This window comes from Corvus kubaryi, unplaced genomic scaffold (assembly GCF_017639235.1).
Source record: "Corvus kubaryi isolate FWS band 111438036 unplaced genomic scaffold, C.kubaryi_AGA036_p1.0 split3-37374, whole genome shotgun sequence".
Taxonomy (NCBI): Eukaryota; Metazoa; Chordata; class Aves; order Passeriformes; family Corvidae; genus Corvus; species Corvus kubaryi.
The window spans coordinates 714,590-740,868 of NW_024582090.1; the positions used below are offsets into that span (position 1 = coordinate 714,590).

General features: G+C 51.7%; 1 protein-coding gene across 1 annotated transcript in view; it reads right to left on the minus strand.

The window, feature by feature from the left end:
• Positions 1-25,957, minus strand: part of KCTD16 (potassium channel tetramerization domain containing 16) — a 64,619-nt gene extending 38,662 nt beyond the window's left edge. Inside the window, exons 1-2 of the mRNA XM_042016071.1 lie at positions 25,515-25,957; positions 24,105-25,245 (exon numbers count right to left, since the gene is read on the minus strand). Coding sequence (XP_041872005.1) covers positions 24,105-24,933 — 829 coding nt within the window. The 5' untranslated portion in view covers positions 24,934-25,245; positions 25,515-25,957. The remainder of the gene's footprint in view (positions 1-24,104; positions 25,246-25,514) is intronic.
• Positions 25,958-26,279: the final 322 nt, after the last annotated feature.

Sequence of the window (26,279 nt, forward strand, 5' to 3'; positions counted from 1 at the left end):
CCAAGCTCTCAGTCCCAGTCCTGGCCACCACACCCTGCTGGAGCTTCTCCTGCCCCCGCTGTGCCCACAGGAGAGAAGGCACTTCTGTCAACCCTCCAACACAGGGGTTCAGACAGCTCCTTTCTGCCAAGCCCCGCATCCTGACACTAAATCCCTCCTGAAAGCCATCATTTGGAGAATCCTCTCCCACAGCTTCGTTAGCTTTCTGTGCAGTTCTCAAACTGTCTTGTTTGTCTTTGCTTCTCATTCGTTTCTGCGTAATTTCATCCCTCAACACATCTTTAATTAACAGTTCTGTGCTGATGACTCACAGATGCATCTTTCAGCTCCAGACACCTCTCCTTCAGTTCAACCCCCAAACCCAGGCACCCTCCCAGCCCTGGGGAGGCCTGTCCTGCAGGGCTGGGGACACTGGAGAGGTCCCTCTCTCCTTCCAACCTTCCCACACCCTTCTCTCCATCACTGGAGTCAACATCCTGATCATACAAATAGCTCAGTCCCGTGGTTTGGCATCACCCTCAGCTGGGATGGCCTGGCTGCACCCACACCATGCCAGTTCTTTGGCCCAAGGACTGAAGATGCCCTCTCTGCTATTTCCTGGTAAATAAAATCCCATCTCCATAGTTATTAAATTCTTCTCTTTGGCTGTTCCATCTTCCTGCCATTCACATGCTGCCAGAAGATCCTGGGAAAGGTCACAGCCCCTGGTGTCACCTCAGTGTCTCCCTGCAAACCCTTTCTCTGCTTCCTCTTCCTCAAACCATAAACTGCTTTACCTCCTTCCTCTCTCCTGAAATGGGGTTTGTGGTTATCACAGAATCCCAAGATGGTTTGGGTTGGAAGGGACCTTAACACTCATCCCATTCCAGCCCCTGCCATGAGCAGGGACATCTTCCACTATCCCAGGTTGCCCCAACCTGGCCTTGAACACTTCCAGGGCTGAAGCATCTGTGGTTGTTCCCCTGGAGACCCCTGTGGGAAGTGTGGCCTCCCCAGGACTGTTGGGGAAGAGCCTCATCCTGACACCCAAAGCAGTGACCGTGTGGGGAAGGAGCTCCAAGCCCTTCATCCCTGCGAGTACCAGCCCTGCCAGGCTTCAGGAGTGTGGCTGTGGGGACCATCAGCCAAGTTATCCCACAATTCTGGCTGTCACTATTCGCAGGGAGCAACGGAGAGAAGTTGCAGGCTCCAAGGCAACTCACTCATGACTCAAAATATTGTGTGGGGGTGGTGGGGGTGGTTTGAATTCACGTTGATCCCATGCAAGTAAAAGAAAAACTAAACTTTGGCAAATCATACATTTGGGAACCAGCATCCAAAACCAAATAGAATAAAAGATTATGTTCTTGGTGCAGCAGAGGAGGCTGACACAGAATGAAGAGATGCCAGAAAACGCAGGAAGAGATGAAAAGCGGCACTGGCTGGCGGAGGAGACTGGGAAGGAGAAGCAAGGAAAACTGAGAATGGCAAAAGGGAATCATGAATGATGCCTGTTTCTTGTAAAAACAAATTTTTTAAAAAAATCATCACTTCCAACCCATACAGATTTTGGACTCGGTGCTGTAAACAGGCTCAGGAACACAGCAGATGCCTTTTCCTGCGCTGCCCCCCCATCAGGAACCTGCGGCCCCCCGGGACCAGCACTGCCACGAGCAAATGATGGGAGAACAGATTGCCTGGTGCCAGCCTTCACCTTTCTCCAAGATGGGAACAATCAGGGACATTCGATTGTTAGAGTGAGAAAGCCATTAACGACATGTTGATGAACACGAAGTTAATTTTCCGATACATTTCCTACAAACTGTTTCTTTAGGAATTCTCCTCGGAGCCCAGAAAGCAGCTTGAAAGAGCTACTGTTAAATATTGACTGCTGCTCCGGGATCATTATGGAAAATGTGTTTTCCAGGGCATGTCGAGGGGGCTGGGCAGTTTCTGTCGGGAGAAACGCCTTTCCTACCCCGGCAAGGAGGAGGGGGGAAGTGGGACACGCTGAAGCGGGCACTGCTCGGTTGGTGCTGGGTTTTTCCTCCCCCAAAACTCTCCAGCAAAGCCCAAGGGTAGCAGTTTCCTACGCTGGGTCAAGCAGAGAGTGGAAATTCAATAGGAAAATGGAAACATCTTTTACTGCACCACAGGGGAAAGCGAGAGCAGGGCAACCGGGAGGGGGAACGGTCCCGTGGAAAGGTGACTTTGGGACAAAAAGGTCACAGGGAGAGGGGAGGAAGGGAAATAAGGAACCCAGCAGGGATTGCGGCAGCCACTGCTGGGCTCTCAGGGACCCGCATTGGACGGGAAAGACGGGCTCCAGCCGGGACACCGGGAGAGAGATGCTCTCGGCACCGCTGCGGGCGGCAGAGCACGGCTGAGCACCATGCCACGGCAAATGCTTAAACAGCTCTTAAAGAGGAGCATCAGAAATGTACTCTGGGAGGGTGAGAAATTGAGTTTTAAGCCCCCAAAGCAGCGTCCGGCCGTGTCCGTGCCAGAGCCCTCCCCGGCTCCCGGAGCCGCTCCCGTTCCCAGCGGCGCGGCGTGGGTGGGATGGCTGAGCTCTCCCAGGGCCAGCATCCCAAAAGCGGGCTGTTTCTGGGAATTTGTACACATTCCCAGTATTGAAAACCCTTCCCAGTGCTGATACAGAATGTGGGGACTGAGCAGGGAGTAGAACAGAGCTAAGCCAAGTGCTCGTGGTGGGAAGCAGATGTTCTCCACACGGATCCAAGCACCCACGGAAAACGGGTACTTTGCATTTGTCTCCTTCTGAATGAGAAAGCACCAACTTCGCAACAAAGCCCATGGACGAATAGCTCAGGAATAACGCGGTTTTCCACTCTAATTTGCGCTGTAGGCTGCAGTAACGTGCATTGTGCTGAGCGATTGCCAAGGCACTGATTTCCCAGGCTTCTTAAGCCCATAATAAAGAGCACATGCCAGGGGTTTCAGCGCCCGCAGGCAGTGGCAGAAGCGATTCCTCCTCGCTGGCTGAAGCTGTAGCAGCCAGAGCCCCGCACTTGTGCAGTGCAAGCCCCCGAGTGCGGATCTCTGCGGGGACGGCGGCCCTCGGAGGCAGCTCCCAGCCGGCAGCACGGAGAGAGCGGCTCCATCCTTCCAGCGACGGAGCAGCTCCTCGGGCCGGCAGTGCAGGACGGGAGGGACCGTCCCCACCCTTCCCAAAGCCAGCCCCGCCTGCCTGTGGGGGACAAGGGGCAGGACTTCTGCCTGGCTGCCTCCCATCAGAGCAAAAGCCTCAGAGTGCAGATGGACCCAGCCCGGCCACCGGCCCGAGGCCCACAGGAGCCACAGGAGCCTCAGGAGCATCCCACAGCTCCTCCGTGGACCTGCCTCCCCCCGCCACATCCCTGCAGTCCCGCTCCTCCTCACCCGGCTGCGCTGGGATCACCCCCGCCGCCAGAGCAGGTGGCTGTGCTTCCACACGGGAGAAACTCCGGATTTCTCTGCACACCCTGGGACCTCTTAGAGGCACGGGAAGGGGCTGCCCAGGGAGGTTTGGAGTGGCCATCCCTGGAGGTGCCCGAGGAAGGGCTGGAGGTGGCACTCAGTGCTCTGGGCCGGGGACAGGGTGGGCATGGGGCACAGCCCGGACTCGATGACCGTGAAGGTCTTTTCCAGCCTCAGTGATTCTGTGATTCTTCTTCTTTTCCCCAAGGCTCCCACCCACTCACAAAATTCATTTTCATTTACAGCTCATGACCTGATCTTCAATTTTCCCCAACACTGAAATATTTGCAATCAAGGGTGGAGCAGAGACAAGGAACCCATGAACATCACCAGCTGAAACAGTTCCCATTCTATCCATTTTTCAAATACTGATGGATACCAGCTACAGGACACCCTGTCCTTGTGCATCACTCACATCTACTTGGGTATGACATTTATTTTCATGTAATAAATGGTATGTGGAGGAGAGGGAACAACCAGATCCATTTTGTACTTTGGATTCCATTTTACTTAGAAGATTATCTAATACCACTATGAGTCCTTTTTAAAATAATCATACTTTTAAAAATGGAAAAATTCTCACTTTTTCCTTTAAAATTAAAATTCACTTATGATACACACTCAGCAGTGAAACAGCTTAATTTTGCTCATCATCATCAAGAAGCTTTTGAGTGACAGAGTCAAGTTAAAAAGCCCTGATTAGCACATGAAATGACATAAAAGTTCCAAACAAAAGCTGAGCTTCAGATCCCTCAAATACCTTGAATAAATAAAATGTTGGTGTTGGCAAAGCTTGTTTGTGGGATCTCCAAGAGAGAAAAGGATCCCCCTTTTCTCTTGGAGAAGCCTCAGATGTGGCTACACACCAGCCAGCAATAAAAACTGATCTGACCAAGTGGGAGGAGTGACCCTGCAGTGTCTCCTGTCCCCTCAGCCTGTCTCAAGATGATAATGCAAATAATTCCAACTATTTGTGAATAACCGGCCCAAGAGTCACCAGGGGCTGTCCTATCGACCTCTAAGCCCACCCTGCAGGCAGTGCTTCTCCCAAACACATCAGTCCCATATTCCTGGCGTACCTCAATACCCAAACTGTCCTCCAAACAACATTGTCTGAGAAATAAAATATTTTCAGACAAAACAGCAAAGTTCCAAATGGAAAGTCTGAGAGAAACCGGGAGAAAAAACCCACCACAGAACTGCTTCCCATGGCGTGGTGGGCAGCACTCTGCAGTGCCAGCACTGACTGCCCCGTGTCACACCGAGTGAGTGCTCACCCGCTGATCTCTGAAAGCCAAGCCTGGGGGGAAACAGCCAAATGAATTCAGAGAGGGGAAAAAAAGAGTGGTGGAAAAGCACCTTTTGCTCCTCTTGAGTCTTTCTGCAGGAACGCCACAAGCACAGCAGAGCAAAAGCAAAAGGGCCTCATTCAGATTTAAAGACAGTTAAAGTTCCTAATGGATTATCATACTTTAAAATAAAGCAGATCAGATGTGCTCAGCTGAGCTGCCTCCCCTGACACCCTGAGCTTTTAGACCTGGCCTCAGCCCATGCCCACTAAAACTCCATCAAATAATTACCAGCACTTTGGCTGGAGGCAGAGCTTTAACCTCAGAGTGCATAATTTGAGGAAAAATTCAAAATCCAGCTATGGCTTCTTACTTACTAAGGGCATTTTAATGGTCTGTGCTGCTGCCTCACACACTCCCACTCCAACGTCTCCTGGATGTGGATGAGCCCACACCTGCAGAGCTCCAGAGCTGTGCCTCGGCTCCTCCCAGGGGGATTTGCACATTGGTGACACCCAAACCGGACCAAGAGAGGTCCTGGTGCCGTCAGGGTGGCTTTATTAGAAATGCCAGCTGGGTGTTGGCATTGCACCAGCCCGCAGCCGTGTCGGGAGCGCTGCGTCGCAAGGACAGCTCTGACCCTGTGACATCCCCACGGTGGGACAGGGGAGCTCAGTGACCCTGGGCCCCCTCCTGCCCCTCAGAAAGCCAGGGCAGCCCCACACGGAGCTGCCTCCCGTGTGCTGCCGAAAAGGCCACTGGTTTTAAGGAGACATAGAATTCGGTCTCACTTTAATTTCAGCGTGTGGATCAAGTAATTGTTTGGATTTTAATATTGAGTCTATGTTTCACTGATTTGCATTTAAATGTGTTGTCAGAGAACTTCCAGAAGTCTTTAATAAGAAGGCCGATTTGCATTTTAATGTGCACTTAAAGAATTTGAAGAAGTCTTTTCATGTGAGCTGTGTTATCTGAGGAACGTTCACACTGGAGGGAGAATGAGAGATGCAAGTACAAGTCTAGCAAAACTGCTTCTGTGAGACAGCCCAGCCTTGTTGGACTTTGTTGAGGGAAAATAATCGTCTCCCTGCAGATGTGGTTTAAAGGGAGAGCTGGGAAGGGGTTGGGCTGGCTGAGGAGCAGCTATGGGGGGCTGAGCCCTCCCCCTGCCCAGGGCTCTGAGGGACCCTGGGCCTGGGGCAGAGCCCCTCAGAGGGGCCGGGGGCTCTGCAGGGCTCAGCTGGAGCTGGACAAATATCTCAGCTGGGTGACAGTGGCTCACTGGCACCTCCCTGCAAGGTGAGGGACAGGCAGCTTGTCTTCCCCAGCTCCTTTACCTTGGGCTTTCTCAGGGAGCATTTGTAGGTGCCTGCAGATTATCTTAACAGAAAATTGAATTTCTGCACTGCTCTTTGTGTTCCCATCTGAGCATCAAATGTGTTCAGTCTGCAGAATAACTTGGCTGATCATGTAATAAAATCATAAAGTAATGAAACTTAAAGTTATAGAATATCCTGAGTTGGAAGGGACCCACAAGGATCTTTGAAGTCCAGCTCCTGGCCCCACACAGGACAACCACAAGAATGTATCTCATATGTTTCCAGGTTATGCGAACAGGCACAGAACCTACTCTCTACAAAAAACCTCTCAAGTTCAGTTTATCTTGATAATAAACCAGGTCAAAAATCCTGGTGTAAATACCCAAAGCAGCCAAGAATGCCTATTCCAAGTAAGAGCAGAGTTCCACCCCTACCTTCCCTCCAAGCCAGCCTCCTCTGCCCCTTGGCCAGCGCTGCCCCCAGACCAAGGGCTGCACCCAGAGCTGTGCCCCACGGGCAGTGGGCTGCAGGGAGGGCAGGGGCTGCTTCCCATCGCACGTGGAGACAGGCTCGGCTCAAGCCACAAGTGGAGGGACCTGGAGACCCTCAGAAGGCTGAAATCAGCTCCTTTAGGCCCCAGCAGCTCTGGCAGTGCGGGGGGCTGCAGGAGCTCTGTCCTGCTGCTAAACAAATGCACGGCTGAGCCATCTATCAAAAATAATGACCTGGGGAAACAAAGCCATTTTTATTTTTAGAAGATGAATCCTTCCCTGTTCAGTTCATATAACTTCACTGTACCCAGTGACTCGGGCTGTGACTCTGTGTCCCCGGGGGTGCTGGCACTGGGGAGGCACCGCTGCCACCCTGCCCTGGCACTGCCGTGGAGCTGGGGAGGGACTGCAGAGCTCAGGGGTGGCCTCTGCACCCTCCCTGCCTGAGCCTGGACAAAATAGAGCTCAGTCCTGCCCTGCGCTCCCCAGGGCTGGCTGTGAGTTAAATCAGAGAATCAGTAAGGTTGGAAAGACCTCCAAGATCATCAAGCTCAACCTTTGATAAATCACAGAATGACAGAATATTCTGAATTGGAATTGACCCACAAGGATCATCAGGTCCAACCCTTAAGTGGATGGCCCATACAGGGATTGAGCCCAGAGCCTTGTCATTGCTGGCACCAAGCTCTGCCCAGCTGAGCCAATGCCAGTGGCTAAATGTAGAAATATAAAATATATATAAATATACTGAAATATATACGCACATGTCCAGCTGCTGCCAGGCATGGCTGCCCTCCCAGAGAGCTCTGACCAGCCCATTTCCCACAGTGCAGTCCAAAGTTTAAAAACTGCAATTAACCAAGAGGAGACATATGCAGGGAGGCAGCACAATAATTAGAGCAAAGCAAAGCGGGTACTTCAGAGTTTCCATTCCATAACACATAATTGGTACATAAGTGAGAATGTTTGTTTGTTTACTCAGAGCAGGGTCACCTACTGCTGTCACTGAACAAAGCTGTCACGGGGTTTAGATGGAATAGGCTTCTGCTGCTTAAGCCAATTATTTTCTCACCAGAGATCAGAGCATCAATAAAAACCAACAAATAAGCCAGTTCTGATCAGCTGAAGTATTGGTTATGTGGGATTATTATCGTATTTTTACTGCAATAAACAAACCCTGTGTCACATCCACATGGCACTGCCAGCTCCTGGGCTGTTCCCGAGCCTGGCCTGAGCTGAGCTTTGTCCCCATCCAGCTGCCCAGAGCCAAGGGCATGGAGAAGAAAACACAGTGACAAGACAGGTTTGTGTCATCCTGTATTTAACCAACAGTTCCAAAACCAAGGAGACCTTCCCTTGCTGTAGAAAACAGAACTATTGCTGGTGGCTTTGGGATGGTCACAGTGACACAGGTGTTATTTGGCACGTTGTTGTCAGGGTGTGCAACACACACCAACCCAAACTTCAGCTACGAAGGCTGAAAACTCAATAAAGGTCTCACTGAAATTATTTTAGCCCCACTGGTGGATGGGCTCAGCAATCTTGGTCCTGCTGCCACAGACAGGTTCATCCATTTTTCCTCAGGACCTCGTGGCTGGAACACATCAGCTCCAGGGGCCATGAGCGAGGGCTCATCACGTGGATTCAGCTCCTCTGGGGACATATGGGATGTGTCCCTGTCCTGCAGAAGGGGCCTGTTCTGTGTGAGGTTGTATCCAGGTGGACGTGTTCAGAACAGCTCAGTAAAGACGTGACTCCTGTTCATCCAAACAGCTCCTGGCAAACGGTGTCGTTACGAATTTATCCAGGTGGATGAGTCTCTGGAGCGGCTGTCCCAGAGCTGGCACAGAGCAGGAGAGCCCCGGCCGTGACAGAGCCACCGAGAGCGCTGCAGCACACACAGCCCAGAGCTCCCTGCTTGCATTTCCAGCTGGGAGGGCAAGGTTTGGATTGCACCTGCAGCCCCAGGGCTCCCCACAGCCCAGCTCCCTCCTGGCCCTGCTGGGAACGCAGGGACAGGCACAGGAACGTGTGGGCACAGCCCATGGAGAGGACATGGTGGGAACAGTCTTTTCTGAAAGGCTCTTGGAATATCCCTGACTTGGATCTTCTTTCTGCGTTGGGGCTGAGAGTGTGGCAGAAAGGGATCACCAGGCTCTGGCCATGCCCACTGCTCACAGCAGCACTAACAAATACAAGCCAAGGCCTTACACAAAGCCTGTTTAAAGGAAATACAATTTTTCCCCACAAAACATTCTTTAAGGTTTATCTTAATCTCTTCTTTTCAGTCACTGCATCCCTTGGGAATAAGCACATTAAACCACTGATGATCTGTATAAGCAAGGAAAGGCATTACAGTGCCATTATCAATACAAACCAGTTTAAAATCCTTCCAATATTTGGAGAAGAGCTACAGCACAGTTGCAAACAAAATCTCTGATCACTTTTTCAAACAATATTTAATCTGTCCTATAGCCATGGTCTGTAAAAGCTTCATCTGCAAACAAAAAATAGTGTGGGACTGAGGCTGTCACTCCAGCTGAGCAAACACTTTCCAGTGTCTCTGATATTTCACTTATTATTCCATTTACTTGACTCACAAAACATACTGATTATTATTCCTTGCAGTGGAGAAACCTGGCAGGGTCAGGCGCAGGAAATTTGGGTACAGGACAATCTCCCTGGCCCCAAGGTGATGGCCCATGTCACCAAACAGCACAGTGGACACTTGAAATTCAGTTTTGCTTTCTTTGGCAGACGTACTGACACTGATTTCAGGCCTGGCTTGACTCCGAGTCATGGAGATGGCAATGGAGATGGAGATGCGGTGACGCGTGGGAAGAGCTGTGTGGGACAAGAATGCCACGGACACGGCTGGCAGGGAGCGGGCAGGAGGGCGGAGTGTGTGCAGAGGGAATGTGGGAATGCCTGGGGAGGATGGAGCAGCCCAGTGCCAGCTCGGGAACAGCTCAGTGCGGGAGGAGAGGGCGAGCAGCACCCACGCCCTGTGCCGTGGGATGTCTCCGGGGAAAAGGAGCAGTGTGGGGCCGTACCCTGCTCCCTGCAGCATCCTGGGGGCAGCAGGCAGACCGAGGCCCCTCCAGCTTGGGGGTCTCCCGAGGGGTGGAGATATGGGATCAGCACTGGGGGAAGAGGGTAACCCCTCCCATCCCGCAGACCAGAGGGGCTCTGAGTTTGGAGACAAGGTTTCAAACACAGCATAAAGTGCAAGCAGTTAATATTTCAGAGCTCTCTAATCCCCTCGTTCAGAAGCAGCAACAGGAACTTCCAAATATTTCTGCTTGAGAGGCAGAAGGTGTGGGTGCTGGGCACAGGGAGCCGCTCCCACCATGCTCCTGCCAGGTACACAGAGCCAGACCCCGGCGTCTGAGGCAGGGAGGAGCTGCAGGATGTGATGGGAGTCAGTAGCTCTCGTTCACAGGACTGTAATGTTTGCCCATGAAATATTCATCACTCACCCTCGCTCCCCCAGCCCCCACTGGTACTGCAGCCTCAGAGCAGAGCAGTGGCGATGCAGCCCCTCGGTCCCTGCCCTTCCTGGCTGCTCTGAGGGAAACCAAATTAGCTCAGACACCTCTGGCTATGGCATGGCCTCCTCAGTCAATGTCATCTTATCCGGGATAATTATGGAAAATACTAATTATCAGAAATAGGTGGGAGGGTGACTTTTTGTGCTCCAGGGGATCCCAAAAGCCCTTGGTGCATCAGCATGGCTGCCCCAACGGGAGGGGACGTGCAAGCCCTGCGGGGACGAGGCAGCTCACAGCCTTTGGAGATGTGGTCCAGCACCCCTGAGCCTCCCTGCAGCTCTCAGCCAGCCCCACTGCACCCTCCAAAACCCTTCACATCTCCACCAGGCTCCCAGGAAGCAGAAAAAATGGCAAGCGAGAGCCCTGAGCAAGGGGGGGATCAGGGGTCCCTGGGTGCCTCCATCCCCTCAGCGCTGCATTCCCAGACCTGCTGCATTTGAAGAGTGGGAACGGAGCCATCAAAGCACCGTGGGCTTTAGCAGGGAGATCTGTGATTGTACATTTGCATGCGAGAGAGAGGATGAGTAATGGCAGCAGGCACGAGGGAGGAATAACTGAACCTGATTACCCCACACCTGCACTGCTGCCTTTGCCCTTGTCCATATGTTTGTGTGGGGGTTTGTGGGACCCTTCCGTGCAGCCGTGCTCCAGGACGGACACGGGAAATGCACCAAGGACAGGGAACAGACAAAGATTTATTTTTGCTGGCCCAGCCACTTGATCACAGTCAGGCCTCAGCGATACGTTCCTTGTTAGGAGTAAGCTGGGCAGACACTTCCTCAATGCTTTAACCCTTGGGAAATATTGTTTTCCCCAATCTACAGATCTCAAACACCTCCAGCTTGTTTCAACCGCAGGGGGCTCTGGGACTCTCCTGCTCTCTGGATTGGGCTCTAAATTAAACACCAACACAAGCTGGCACCAGCTCCTTGTGACCAGCTGCACACAGCAAACCTCCTGCAAGAGGCAGCTCAGTGTGCCATGTCACACCTCACCCCTCCCAGGAGGTGCCACCAGCTGCAGCCCCAGCAGAGACGGAGCCAAAGCACAGCCAAGGCTGGCACATGCGGGACGTGCCTGAAACGGAGCTCCTGGGTCCCTCCCTGTGTGGCACGGGACAGGGGACCAGGCTGGCAAATGTACACAGGTGCTCTGTGCCAAATGCTGGGGCCTTTGCATGAAAATTACTGCTGTGGAGTGGGTGTAAAATATTCAGGTGGACATTAATAATTTGTAGCAGTAGATGTATTTTCTTTCTATAAAAAATAAACAAGCTTATAAATTATGACAAAAATACAACCCCGTGTTTCATGACAGGGTTAGATAATCACATCCTTACGGGCATGAAAGTGGGGCCAGTCTGGGTTTATTCCAGTGCAACCAAGACCAGGAACCTGCCCTGCCTTCTTCACTCCCCCCAGGTGTGCAAGCCCTGCCTCGGGGCGCAGAGTCATGGGAGGTTTGGAAGCCAGTGCTGCTGCCCCATGAGCCTGCTGCAGGGCCTACCTGCCCTGGGCACAGGGACAGTTTTTCCAGAGGAGGTTGGGCTGAGCACATGGGAACAGTAAATAAAATATAGAGAGAGGAGTTTAAGGCAGAAATTGGGGTGTTTCAATCTGCCACTCCATGGAAAAGAGATTCTGAGACTTGTACATATGCACAGACACAAACACACACAGGGAAAGAAGAAATGACAAGCAGAGCAGTAACAACAATAGTCAGAGAGTAATTTGTTCTTAACCTGTTCAAAATAAAAATAACTGTTGTACAAGTTCACTCCTTGGACCATCTGCATCTCATAAGCATAAGTTAAAATCCTGACACCATCTGTTCCATTGGAATTTTAATGCCTCACCGATATGCCAGCTCCCAATCCTGCAGCAAGGACAGCAGCCCCCTCACTTCCCAACCCACCTGCTGGGGCTGGGCTTTACTGAGAGGGGAACGAGCTGGAGCCGGCTCAGGGCAAAGCAAACCAGGGGCTTCTCCTCCCTGGAGTGGGGGAAGCAGCCCCAGGCCACCAGCAGCACCCAGGGAGCCCTCACAGCCCCGATGGAAATCTGGGCAGGACATCTCAACAGTAAAAAAGAAACAGAAAAACATCCCCTGGGTTCTCATGGAATATATTTTGTTCTCCACAGCAGCACCCATTTGCCATCCTGCAGAGTCAGCAGCACATGCAGCCCTTCCAGAAGAGGGATCAGCCCTTCCAGAGCACAGCTCAGCCCTTCCAAAGGGGATCTGTCACCACCGTGGTGAAGGTCCAGTGCCCTGGCCCCACCCTGTGCCCTGTGCTGGCATGGGGGCGGCTCTGAGTGTCTGGTCCCTCTTCTCCTCCGCCTGGCACCAGCCACCCTCACCTCCCTGACTCTGTTTGTGATGACAAACAGATGCTGAGATCCCAGCCAGAGCTAGAGTGGCTGGTATTGTGAAATCAGGTATAAGTTTGGATTCAATGGCAAAAAATGTCCTGTGAAGTGTCTAAAAAAACCTACTTTGCTAAATTAGCCTAGCAAGATTTATCCCATCTTTTAATTAATGACTACTAGAGAGGCTGTTGAAAGTCTTTGCATATTTTTTATTGGTCCTAGTGGGAAGAAATCCATCTTAGAATGGAAATTAATATAATATCTGCATGGCCTTCTTCAGTGATTTTTTTTTGCTTAGCAATACTGTAGAGTTACAAACCATACATCATGTCCTGTGCTGCTCAGAATCAATTTCTTCACAGAGGAAAACCAGAAATGTGCTCCCTCACCACTGCAGGATATAAAGTGAATGAAGCTGAGGGAGGGAAGAAAGGCAAAATACAACCAAGCAAGTAAATCTTACAGACGTAGCCCATATCCATTTTTTCCTGATCAATGGAACTATGTAGGCATGTTCACAAAATTTAATTAAGTTCTGTTCCCCAAGAAATCTATGTGCAATGTTTCCCTGCAATTATTTATTTACTATCTGCCATGTAGCTTTTAGCTTTCCTCGGGAGAATGCTGGATTTCCACTGCATTTCCATCAGCAGAGCCTGCTTCCAAAGGGTTTGGGGGAGGGTTTGCTCTTCCCTCACAGTCTGTGGGTTCACTGTCTTCTTGCAAAGAAAATCTGTGAATTTTCTTCAGTATCATGGAGTCACAGAGCCATGGAATGGTTTGGGCTGGAAGAGACCTTAAAGCCCATCCAGCGCCTGCCCTGCCATGGGCAGGTACTGGAAGGGCCCAGTTGGGTCTCCCTGAAGCCTCTCTGCTCCAGGCTGGAATTCTGATGGTGTTTGTACCAAAGCCATGAGCAAAAGCTGGAAAAGCAAAGTTCAAACGAAGTCCAGGCTGCTCTGCTGCCAGCAGCCAGGGACGCTGTGGGAGCCAGGGCTGCTGCCTGCCTGCATCCAGGCTTGGTTTGATCCCGAGTCTGTTGCTGCTGGATACGCAAACTCAGGGCCCTGTGCTCCTGCAGTGAATTTGTTTGGGCCTGGCACAGCATGCAACAGGCACTCACAGGGATGGGAGCCACCCCAGGGACGGGAACAGAGCAGCCTCAGCCAGCCCTGAATCCCTCGGTTTATCTGTTGGAACCAAAGAGGCTGTGGAGATGCTGAGGGAGAGGTGGGCAAATCTGTCATCCTCCCACATGAGCAGGGCCTGGCTGCCAACGTGCCACCTGCCTCGTTCCAGCCTGCCTGGGACACGTGGGCTGCTGCTGGAGGGAAGGGATGCAATTATTAACAGTTTCAAATGGATCAGCTCCAGTCCTTTGAGTTTCAGCACAGGAAAGATTTTTTGGACTTCTTAAACCCAGAAAACTTGTATAAAGTGAACACTGATGCTTCCTAGCAAGTCAAGTATTTTTAAGATTTAGAAATGGAAATAAGATGGAGCAGGGTTGGATCCTCCCCATCAGTGACCTCCACTAGATCTGGGAACTGGGCTTTCCCCAGCACTGGAGATGTCATTGAGTTGTGAAAACTCTTCCCTCAGACCAAGACAAGCTTTTCAATCCCCCTGCAAGAAATGGTACCTCTTGACTTCTGCCTTCACCTACAGGACTCTAAAACAGCAGATTCTTTAATCAAGTCTTTACCAGTGAAAGCATTTTTATCAGCATCCTTATTTAAATACTCTTTTGTCTATGCAAGGGAAGGCACAGAAGGTTTCTGTCTGCACACTCTGCTCTGAGGGAAGGCAATGATTTAATCCTCACGTAATACAAGTGCATTGACTTGAGAGAATAGAGGGTTTGTTCTCTTGAATGCTCACAAATTAATGAAATCAAGAATACCTGGAAACCGCTTTTCTCCCAGCTAGAAAGGAGAGGTTTTGCATCCTGGTGACTGTGGCTCTGCCAGGGAGAGTGAAGCCACCCACGCCTGCTCGTGGGCTGGGTTAAACAGTGCCCCGGGGAGTCTCCTCAGGCCCTGGGTACAAAACCTCTCTAGCCACGAGGCTGTGGCTCAAGAGGGGATGGCAGGATTGAGACAACGTCACTGTGTCCAGTGCTGCAGGAGCAGCAGAGGGGTCAGAGAGAGCACTGGGGTTAAAGCAGGAGCAGGGCAGTGCCCATCCCCCTGTGCTGGCACTGCTGAGGCACCCCCAGTGCTGTGCCCAGCTCTGGCCCTGCCGGCTGGAGCGTGTCCAGGGCAGGGAACGGAGCTGGGGGAGGGTCTGGAGCCCCAGGAGCGGCTGAGGGAGCTGGGAAAGGGGCTCAGGCTGGAGCAAAGGAGGCTCAGGGGGACCTTGTGGCTCTGCACAAGTCCCTGACAGGAGGGGGCAGCCGGGGGGGTCGGGCTCTGCTGCCAGGGAACAGGGACAGGAGGAGAGGGAACGGCCTCAGGCTGGGCCAGGGGAGGCTCAGGGCGGACAGCAGCAGGAATTTCCCCATGGAAAGGGTGCTCAGGCCTTGGCAGGGGCTGCCCAGGGAGGTTTGGAGTGCCCATCCCTGGAGGTGCCCAAGGAAGGGCTGGAGGTGGCACTCAGAGCTCTGGGCTGGGGACAAGGTGGGCATCGGGCACAGCTTGGACTCGATGGGCTGGGAGGGCTTTTCCAACCTCACGGATCCCGGGATTCTGTGAGTGTGTGACAGTGTGTCACGGTCTAACTCCTGAGACAGAAGGAACCCAACTTCCAAGAAGTTTTCAGCAACATTTTTCTGACAGTGACCTCTCAAGGAAGCCCAGCCACACTTAACTAAAGCACATTAAATATATTCCCCGTGTCACAAGGAGAGATTTTCCATGGCAGCCTTTCCAATTAGCCAGCCCCCACGGGAGCACACACTGCCAGGGCCAGCAGCAGCACAGCTGCACAAATGCTGGGCCAGGTCTGCTCTGGGGGAGCTGGTTCAGCTCTGCTGGGCTCAGCACATCTCCTGCCATTAACCCGAGCTCCTCAGAGCTGTTCTTCTGCCTATAAATACAGCCTCAACAAGAAAGGGCATAAATAATACAATAAATGGCATTATTTATGCATAAAAATCATGTTACCACTGACCACCACTGGACCATTAATTCAGAAGCAGAATTCCCTCTGTAATTCCGCAGGAGGACAGTGGTCATTTATTTTCCCCGCAATTACGCTGCAATATCAAACCAAAGGAAAAAGCACCAGGCAGCCTCTGGAGTCCCAATTCCCTGCACTGACTGATGATCAGGAGAGAAAACCAAAGAAAACCAAAGCCAACATACTTTTAGAACAAGCAGTAACTCCTCAATTTCCTTGTTATTGATTTTGGCACGTTAGAACAAGGGGGTTTGAGACCTTCAGTGAGGCACCTCAGTGTTTCCCCTACACTCACCTGCCACATGACAACACACTGAGGCAATGGCATTGGGAGAGAGAATTCTGTTCCAGCTGTCTATGAAAGCCCCATCATGGATCCTGGTGGTAAATTTAGTGTCAGTGGTGGTCAAAAAGCACATTTTTATAGAAGCATCAAACGGCAGATTTGCAATAAGCCATGTTCATCTCCCTGCCTCAGGATCAGCCTCTGAGATCCTGTGTGGGACCAGTGCTGGACTCGCCCACACCAGTGGAAGCTCTGAGCTTTCAGTGACATTCCCCTTGTAGGAGCACAAACACTTTCCCGAGCTCTCTGGTGGTGTGGTCTTTGCTCAAGCTTTGCTTGGAGTTTTTGGCTTTGAAAATATTTAAAGTGCAAAATTCAGTCAAAATCAGCATGTTCCACTGGGTTCTATTTCAGCCTGATTTAATGCCACTGTAAAAATACACTCTGATTCAGTTTGATGGAAATTCAATCTGAAGTCTTGAAATGAGTCTCCTCCAAAATATGCAGACAGGTTTTTTTTCTCTAAACTTGACTTTGAGGCCCTGGCCAAAGGCTGAAGCCAGGAGCGCAGTGCTGGGTCTGTTCCCAGCTGCAGCCCCTGCTCAGATCCAGGGTGGGAGCATCCCTCAGACTGCTGCTCCCTCCAGACTGTTCCAGGAACATGCACCAAAGCTCAGGATCATTCTCCTTGGAATTTAGTGTTTGGGGATGTTGTACTCACTTTCCAACACACTCCAGAGCCCTGTGCTGGAGCACAGCTCTGGAGATATTCCAAGGTGGATTTAAAGGAGTTTATTTTCAAGGTTTTCATAGAATCATAGAATGTCCTGAGTTGGAAGGGATCCACGAGGATCATCCAAAGTCCAGCTCCTAGCCCTGCAGAGGATAACCCCAAGAATCCCACCATGAGTCATAAATGTAGGAATTGTACCAAAAAAATCTCCCAACAAACAAAAAGCCCCTAAACCCCACCAAATCAGGCGAGTCCTTTCTACAGAACTGCTCAGAACATCCCTGATGGAAGGATTTCCATCCAATCCCGTGCTTTATCAAAGCCAAGGAGTTTCACTGACACGCGGGATACCCACAAACTTTGTGAGCAGGAATGATGTGATTCCACTGATCTGAGAGACAGTAAACTGAGAGGGATTTAAAGAAGAAGTTCCAAGCTGCTGGATCCATCCTGCTGCTGCTGGATGCCCCGTGGTCCCAGGGCCGAGGCAGCCCTGGCTCTGAGCAGCATCGTGGCAGCAGCAGGGGCATCGCAGCAGCAGCATTTCCAGAATGGATTGCAAACCAGGATGGCCACAGTTCTCTCCACTTTGTTTCTGGTAGAGGAATCTTTTAGCTGCCCTAACAGCTAATCAATGAGCTCCTGGAAATCGTTAATCACGTCGTTAGGAGATTCAGAGGCAGCGCAGGGAAATTTGTAACGTAAGTGATGTATGAACAGCTCCTGGATGGGAAGGACATAAGTGAGAGTCGATAGAGAGGGGTCACCAGGGTCACCCTCCAACTGACCAATTTACATTTATGGGCATTTCCACACAGCTTGGAGCAGCTACTGAAATGCAAAGCAATTCTAACAACTCCAGACTTCTCCCTCTCCTTCAGACATTATTAGACAGCTAACTTGGCAAGCTGCTTTGGGAAAACTGAGGAAAACAGCCCACCCAGGACTCTGCTGGGCATTCTCTATTTCATTTACTCAGCCCCTGCTACCAGAGACAAAGCCAAGGGACAATCACTCCAAGGAACATTCGTTCTAAGGGACATTTGTTCCAGAAGTCATAGAATCATAGAGCCATGGAATGGTTTGAGTTGTAAGTCCTGTCACTCCATGCCCTGGTAAAAAGTCCCTCTCCATAAGTCCAGAGCTGCTGGGAAGGAGTCAGTCAGGACCATGAGCCTGGATAATGCCAGGCTCCTGCACTGAGCCAGGGAAGGGACACTTCACCTCAGGCACTGAGCTTTTATAGCACACCTGAGTCCTCAGAGTGGCTCCGGATGAACCCAGGAGGCATTCCAGGTGTTCAGCACTTCCCAAATCATCCAAACACCACCCTCCCATACTCCATCACATCTGGAGCTTGAGCTCCACTGTTCCTTAAGCACTGGAAGCAGCATTAGGAGGCCCAATAATGGCAGCAATGTTCGAGTGCATTCCAGAATTAACTTGAGTAGTCTGAAAGTAGCAGGGGAATCTCTGCCACAGGATTCTTGGGTTTGGCCAGCTCAGGCAGCATTACCCCTCAGTGACAATTGAAGTGATTCCACCAAGTCTAAAGCACTTTAGTCTAATTTTCTTCCTTCACAAAAAATACAATTTTGAACAAGAAAGATCAAAGAAAAAAGGGTTCTTCTTTCTGCGTGCAAAGATGTAATTTAGATTTTGCTTCATGTCTCTATATTTATTGTACATTAGCCTTGAACTTGAAAAGCCGGAAAAAAAAAAAAAGGGAAGAAACTGAGAAAATATTGTGGTTACAAAATTAAACAAATCCAGGATGGCTGGACAGAAAAAACCCGACCTGCTGCAAGGAAGTGTTTGTCTGTGTGCACAATATGTTGCTGGTATTTATTGAATGGCAAATCTTGTGTTATGTTTTCTTCTTTACACTCCTTCACTCTTTCTGATTCTGTTTTCCTGAGATCCACAGCTACATTTCAACAAACTTTGGAAAAGGCCAGACCTCACCAGGCTGAAGGGAGCTGCAAGAAGGGGCTGGTGGGAGCCATCCCTCAGGCCCAGCCCAGGGACATGGGGCCACCTCCACGCAGGATTCTGCCATCCCAGGGCAGCAGAGCAGGCACATCCCCTCCCTGATCTGCTTTCATCACAGCAAACCCCGCTCAGCTCCTGAAATGGGGCTCTGGGACCTCGTGTGCTGCTCCTGGCAAACAGCCAGCTCAAGGCTGCACTTTCAAATACATTGATATTTTCCCCTAAATGCCAGCCCTCCTTGGTCAATCCTTTAGTCATTACGGTCTTTTTCTGGATCACAGAGCAGCAGCAGCACTGCAAGTGCCACAGGGAGGCCGTGCTTCCAGTCGAGCCTGTGCCCACGGCCAGGCCCTGGTTCCACCCAGCCCCACGGGAGTGTTTCCAGTGCCCCCGGCACCCTGCCCTCCTGGCAGCTTGGGAAGAGAGGGAAAACACAAACTCCAGGCCACAGCCCGCTCAACACCTCTGCAGGCAGTGCTGATTTATGTCCTCAGCCACAAAGCCCCATCCTTCCCCCACAGAGACAGGCACAGGCACGGGACAGAGGGACAAAGCTTGTCCTTGCCTGGCTGCCCCGCAGCTGCTGTGGCAGAGGGAGGGCTCCCATCCCCACGAGGTGCTTGGAGCAGGAGGAACAGCTCTGTACAGTCCTGCTCACATCTGCCAGAAACATCGCAGGCCACAAAGATCGTACCCAAGGGGTCAGCAGGTAACGAGCTGTCAGTGAATACTGGGCAGAGACAAAGGCCAGGAGCCCAAGCTGTCCTTGCTGGTTCCTCAACATCACTTTCCACGTACTGTTAGAGCGACCTCTGAGCCCTAAATCCAACCTACTCATTAATCAGGTTTTGCTTTGCTTACTCACTGAGCAGCAGATTCTTGGCCTAATCTGACAATCAGATTTGACACAACTGGTTTCCAATAAATAACAGCATTTCTCATCTGTGGAGTAACTCTAATCAACAACTCTGCAGGTTTTTCAGTCTGCCCTGACAAATTGGGAGAGCAAAAAAGCTCGGAGCAAGGTCCTTCAGCCATGAACATGCTGACAGACCTGGCTGACTGCAGCCCACCACCTGCAGATGATCATCCTGGTGAGAGGGTTTGCTTTGGCAAGAGGGACCAGAGGCATCAATGATGACAATAATTACCTGGAAACAGAAACATCTCCTGTCAGCGGGGAAGAAGCTTGCATTATTCATTGGATTAGACTTCATTTTGCTCACTTTGCGGTCATTTTGATCTTCACTGATTTAAAACCAGACAGAAGCAGCTACTGGATCATGTGACAGTACCAGTTTAAAGAGAACTGGGTGATGTTCCTCTCCCCCATCTTGCCCGTTTGACAGCACAGCTGTGGGTGTCACTGTGCAAAGAGTGCTCCATTTTGTGAGTCAAATTTCTGCCACACAATGAATTTATGAGTCAGTGGCAGGCACATCAGTATGGGATCCTTTAGCTAAGTCACACATGCATAGTGACAGGCCCCAGCTGGCTGCAGCAATCCCAAATGGATCCTCTTGTATAACAGACACCAGGATTATCCCAGGGAATCGTGTCCAATGGATGGGCATCAGGGAATATCACCAGACATTTCTCCTTCCTCCTGCACATCCCCACCCAAGAGGATTCATCTGTTTATCCCAGGATACTCTGAAACCTACTTGACAAATGTCTCTGCACATCAGTCTCCTGCCAGCAGCTGCAAGGCACACCCAGCCAGCTCCTTCTGTACAGAGCAAGGTGAGGCCCCAGCATTCACAGGGCCCCTGAAGCGAGCAGAGCCAGCACAGCTTCCTGCAGGAGCAGGGGCTTGGTGTGACACAGGGGAGACAAGATGTCCCCTTTGTACTCTGAGTAGCTCAGAGAGCCCATTGCACTGTCAGCCCTTCTCAGAGAGAAGGGGCACGGCTTCGGGGTGTTGTGGCAATAGCCATGTGGAAATGGGGCTGACAGGCAGTTTTATCCCATGCCATGCCATGCCATGCCATGCCATGCCATGCCATGCCATCCCTGGCCGTGTCACTGAGCTCCCAGCTGCCCCACAGGCACAGGCACACACATCCTGCTGTGTCACAGCACTGCTGTCCGAAGCCCAGCGTTCTCCCTTCCCACCCTGCTGTTCTGCTTTCCTGGCAATGCCAGCAGCCACGTGCAGGGTGTTACCCACAGTGCTGGCAGAGCTGTGGGGCTGGAAGGAGACAGAGAGTGCTGATCTGTGGGTTATGGTGGAGAGGAGCACGGTGCTGCCGTGGCCCAGGAACAGGGCCAGGCTATGGAGGACTGAGCCAGCTCAGCTGCTGTCACACCCCCTGCCCCAGCACCATGGTCACCAGATGTTCAAGTGCACGCTTTCAGTTCATCACATTGTAAAGACTGAAAACAGGTGAAAATGAAGGGCTATTCACCTTCTTCTAAAATGAGAGGGTTTGGAGAAGAGGTTTCACTTTATCATTAAAGCAATGGTGGGGAGAACCCACAAAATGGTTCCAGTCAGAAATCCAGCCAGTAGAAAATCTGAGGAAATGTCTTTGCTATAGCAGAAACTGCAGGGAAAGGAAATGCTTGAGCAGACCCCCAGCTCTCACCCCCCCTCACCTCCTGTGAGCAGGAGCTCGGCAGTGCTCTGTGCCCACCCCCACAGGAGCTGTGTGTCACAGAACTGTTCAGGGCTGGCTCCGCTGGCCCATCCCAGCCTGTCTCCAGCCCCTGCTGTGCCTCGGCCCACTTGGGGCTGGCTGGAGCCCAGCTGTGCCCCTGTTGTCTCCATGCCTGGCCAGCCTCTCCTCAGCAAACAGGTCTGGGCTGGCTGTGCCAGGCACATCCTGCAGGGCTGCGTTTTGGGAAACCCTCTTCCACAGGGAACACACACTGATCTACACACACCCTTAACAGCACCAAAATCGGACCACGGGGACAAAAGGCCAGGCAAGATTGATGGTGCAGTGCTTCACCAGCACACGCTGTACCCGTGTGAGAGCTGCTCGGCTCACACCCCCTCCAGTCCATCTGAGCCACTTTCAGATGGATTTGCACATGAAAAATGTTCTTTATCTTTGTGCCAACCACAGGCATTTACCTTCCCAGTGCTATTTGGAGTATACAATATATTGGGTGTATCGAAACACCATTCCTCCCTGTATTCTTCCTTCTTTGGAACTAATCATCCTTTTCCAGCTGGGAAGATTCCCTCCAACAGGCCTTCCACAGGAGTTTCTGAGCGGCCCTGCAAAGACCACCTCTGCCTCTGCCTCCCCAGTTGTATTAAACACCTCCCAGGTTCAGGCCCATTAACCTGCTCACAGCAGCTTGACAGATTAATGCTTACATAGGCACAGTTGGCAGCATCTAAACAAATAATTATGGCTAAGCAGCTGCAGAGGAGATGCCATGTTCCACTGCAAAGCCAGATGTCAATTTTATTGGTCCTCAAAGTTTCAAATGAAATGGCTTTGGGACAATTGGAATGAAATTATTTCAGGAGATTTGGAGAGGGAGTTCTTTTGCTCCAGGTGAATTCTGGAGCCTGCTGTCAGGTGCATCAGCTGCAGCCAGCCCCAAGTTTGGGGCCAGGGAAGATCTACAGCCGGAGCTCCAGCACAGCAGCAGCAGCACCGGGCAGAACTGAACCACTCGGACAAGAGTGGTTGGGACAAGAAAGAGTCATCTGGCACCACGGCTTTGGCTTTTACCTGGGGAAGGACCCCCTGAAAAATCCATCTCTGAAACTGTACCAGTGTCAAAACCCCACAAAACAGATCAGAGCCAAATCCAAAGCCTGCTGAACTGGATAGGAATCTTTCCAGGAACTTTAATTGAATTTAACTGATGAGAGAAGATTTTGTGACACCTGCTATGGACTTTCATTCTCCAGAATTTCTAAGGTACCTCTCCTCTTGGTCCCTACCCTGGCAGTAGTGATGTGGGAGCAGTGGGAAATCCTTGAAGGTAAAAATTTGAGAAATATGAAAATCAGGAGTCTGTGTTTGCTAATTCAGGGAAAACCCACATTCATCCTCTCTTCAATTAGCAGAGGTGATTGTGCCTATAAAGAACTTACAGTTTTTCCTTATTTTAAATATAAATGCCAGCACAATTTGTTCTAATCCATTCCTTTAACTACATTAATTCTCCCCCCAGAACTTGTACAAGACACTGTAATTTCAAGCAGAAGCTTCTTAATAACACAAATCATCTATCCCTGTTGGAATATAAGCGGATCCATGACCTTAGAACTATTTTGCTAAGAAATCCAGCTCGAAAACTAATTTTAAGTAAATCTACAGATGTCAAAAACCCAGATGGCTTTTCAGGATGCTAACTTAAGCTTCATTGCATAAGCAGATTAGGGCTGCCTGTTGAGCCCCACACAAGAGTAGATGGCGCTGAATCCACGGAATTACACCCGAACTGTTCACTTCCTGATACATCTTCCATCGAAAACTTTTGTCAGCTCCCCACGCCAGGAGCCTGCTCACTGTGAGCACCACACCCAGGGCGGCAGCTCTGCTGGCCAAGCGTTAGCCCTCTATCCCTCTATCCCTCTATCCCTCTGTCCCTCTGTCCCTCTATCCTAAGGCCACCGGCCAAAGCAGCAGCTGGCCACAGCTGATGGATGGGGCAATTGTTCCATCCTTCATCCTCCTCAAATGAAAATGGAGGAAAACAGCCTCACGAGCCTCTCAAATGTTTCAGCACAGCAGTTGTGGAATGATTTTCTGATACAGACTCACAGGGTCCAGATTACCCTGGTGTTACCATTGGTAACCAGCCTGTACCTGGGTATCAGCTCAGAAGTTAATGAGCCCTTGAGCACTCGCAGCTCAAACCAGCGGAGCAGTGGATCCGATGTGACGGCAGGAAGCAGGGCACACACTTCTCCTGGGGAGGACACTCGGTTTTCCACGGGCATGTTGTGTAACAAGGCAGAGCCCCTGGCCCTCTCTGCTCTGAGCCCCCATTCCAGAGCACAGCAGCTGCCTCTGAGAGGGCCCCGCTGAAATGCGGCCAGAGGGATGGAATTGTGTTTTCCCTTCCCTGCGTGGAAGCATGTCAGGGCTGCTGACAGATGGCTTGGCTGCTTGTGCCTGATGATTATCAAGCCGCTATTACCTTTGCAAAGTGAATCCCAGTCGAAGGTTTTCTGTAATGAATTCCACAGTGTTTGCACCCTCGTTTTGAGTCCCACACGTCCCGGGAATCGTGCAAGGCACTCGGGTGCTGATTTACAGCGCCAGAGGCACCGCGTCCTCCAGGCACGGGCACGGCGCTTTCGGCAGTCTGTGCTGCCACCTAGCCAGGCCCGACCCGCCGGGCTCAGCCCCGCTTTACCTCCGAAGCTCACAAGGAAATGCATCCCCCCGCATCTAAACGCAGCCTCCGCCCGCGGCAGGCGCGGGGAGACGGGCGCTCGCCGCGCTGCGGGAATGCACGGGCAGCGGCAGGGAGCAGCCGCAGCACGGGGTCCCAGTGCCCCCCACACGCCTGGTACTTACGGTAGAAGACGTATTCGGTGTAGCTGGACCAGACTTTGTCGTCTGTGTACTGGTTGACGAAGGAAGCCGTCACCGAGGAGTTACAGGCCACCATGTGGAATCCACACTCGGACAACATGTCAAAAGCCCTCTCCAGGTGCTTGAACTTGAGATAAAACCTGGAGGTGTACCTTTCTGGAGCCCTGTCCGGGTCTCTGCTTTCATTCAAACTTTCTCCAAAAACCTCTTTGACCAAAGAAATCCTTCCACAAACCAAAATCCTTGGGACCCTCCTGAATTTGGCATCTGCTTGGCTCTCCCTGCCAATAGTGCACGAGCCACGGTAGCCGATGGTGATGAATCCCCACTTGCGATCCGGCGGCAGGAGCGATGGGGGGCATATTCTCGTGTCACTGCCTTGGGACGCCTCTTCGTAGTCACTGTGGCAATAATCATCAGGGCTTTGCTTGTTGTCGTCGGGAGTCAGGAGCTTGACCAAGTCCGGGAGCTGGAAGTACTCAGCCTCCCTCTTGAGCCTTCCCTTCTCTGGGAAGTGGTCAGGCAGAACCACTTGCTTGTCCCTGAGATAGTCCAGAATATAGCGGAAAAGGAAACCATCTCTGTCGATGAAGAATCTTCCCTTGGAGTCCTTGGCCAGATCGTTGGCTGTGTCTCTCTTTGGGGTGAACATTTTCCAGAGCAGGGAGTGAGGGGTGCCAACCAAGGTGGAGTGGCGAGTGAAGTAAACCTGGCCACCCACGTTGAGCTCCACCACCTCAGGGAAGGAGTGCAGCCCCGTCCCCTGCTCCCGAGGAGGAAGGTAAGTCCTGCAGTTGCCACTTAGAGCCATTGTAGTTTAAACTGGAAATCAGCAGCACGGAGCAGCAGGACTATCAATCACATCAGAGGGTAGAATAAGGCTCCCAACATTAGGGGGAAACAAGGGGGAAAGGAGCAGTGAGAAAATAAAAATAGCCAAAAGGTTTGTTTAAAAAAAAATCTGAATTGTCCATGAGTGACAGTGTGGCAGAAGTGGTTTATACACTGAGCCACAGAGGCTGGAGAGAAACCACCTCATGAAATGCAATCACATCATTAGATCTTCCAACAAAGCCATCAAAATCAAGGTCAAGCCAAGCCAAGCCAAGTCATTCGCAGGTCTCTGAAAAGGGAAAACAAAATAAGGCACAAATTACTCTTCTAAGCATCACAGCTGCTGCAACAGAGCAAAGCAGAGCAGTTTGTAGAGCCAAGCTAAATCTGCTAAATAGGTCTCTGTTTTTTGGCAAGTTCTACGCTTCTATTTCACAAGTATTCATCAATGGAAGGGCTACATATGACTCCACTGTTTAAAAGAAACTGCACACTTCATCTTTAAAGAAACATCTAAATTAGACATGCACGTGAGGGAACAAGAACAGGGAGTCTTACCTTGGTTACAATTAATGCATAGCTCTTGTAAAGAAAACCAAACTGTCAAGACACTCAGAACACACATACAGGCACACAGGGTCCGGGTAGTGTGAATCCGATCCCAGCAAGGGACAGCAAAGGCAAGAGAAGTGCTCTTAGCAGCATCCACGGAGGTCTCAAGTGTTAAACTGAGTCACTAGGAAGTTAACCGTGGCGGGTGACGAGGAAATCAGTACATACAGCACGGCGGAGGAATATAAATAAATAAACAAACAAATAAATAAATAAATTCCGAGTGGATGCGCTGGGCTGGGGGAGCGGGAGGGCAGCGGGGGCGCGTCCGCCGGCCCCAATGACTTGCAGAAAGCCCGCAGCCTGCGCTAGGCACTGCCGGGCTCCGGCGGCTCCCGCGGCGGCAGCGCGGCCGGCGGCTCCCCCATGGCCCGCCGGGACCGCCGGCACCGCCGGGGCCGCCCCGCGCTGCGCTGCGCTCCGCCCCGCTGCGCGCTCCGGGCTCCGCTCAGCGGCGCGGGGTCGGCAGCGCGGAGGACGCCGCCGATTGCATCATCTTAAAGGAGTCGGGCCGGGATGGGCGCCCGCGTCCCGCACCGGCACCGGGCAGCGCCGCGAACGGGCACAGCCGGGCACAGCCGGGCACAGCGGGACACGGGCACAGCGGGACACCGGCACAGCCGGGCACAGCCGGGCACAGCCGGGCAGCGCAGCAGCACCGCGGGCAGCAGCAGCACCGCGGACAGCGCCGGTCACCGTCTCGCCGGGTCG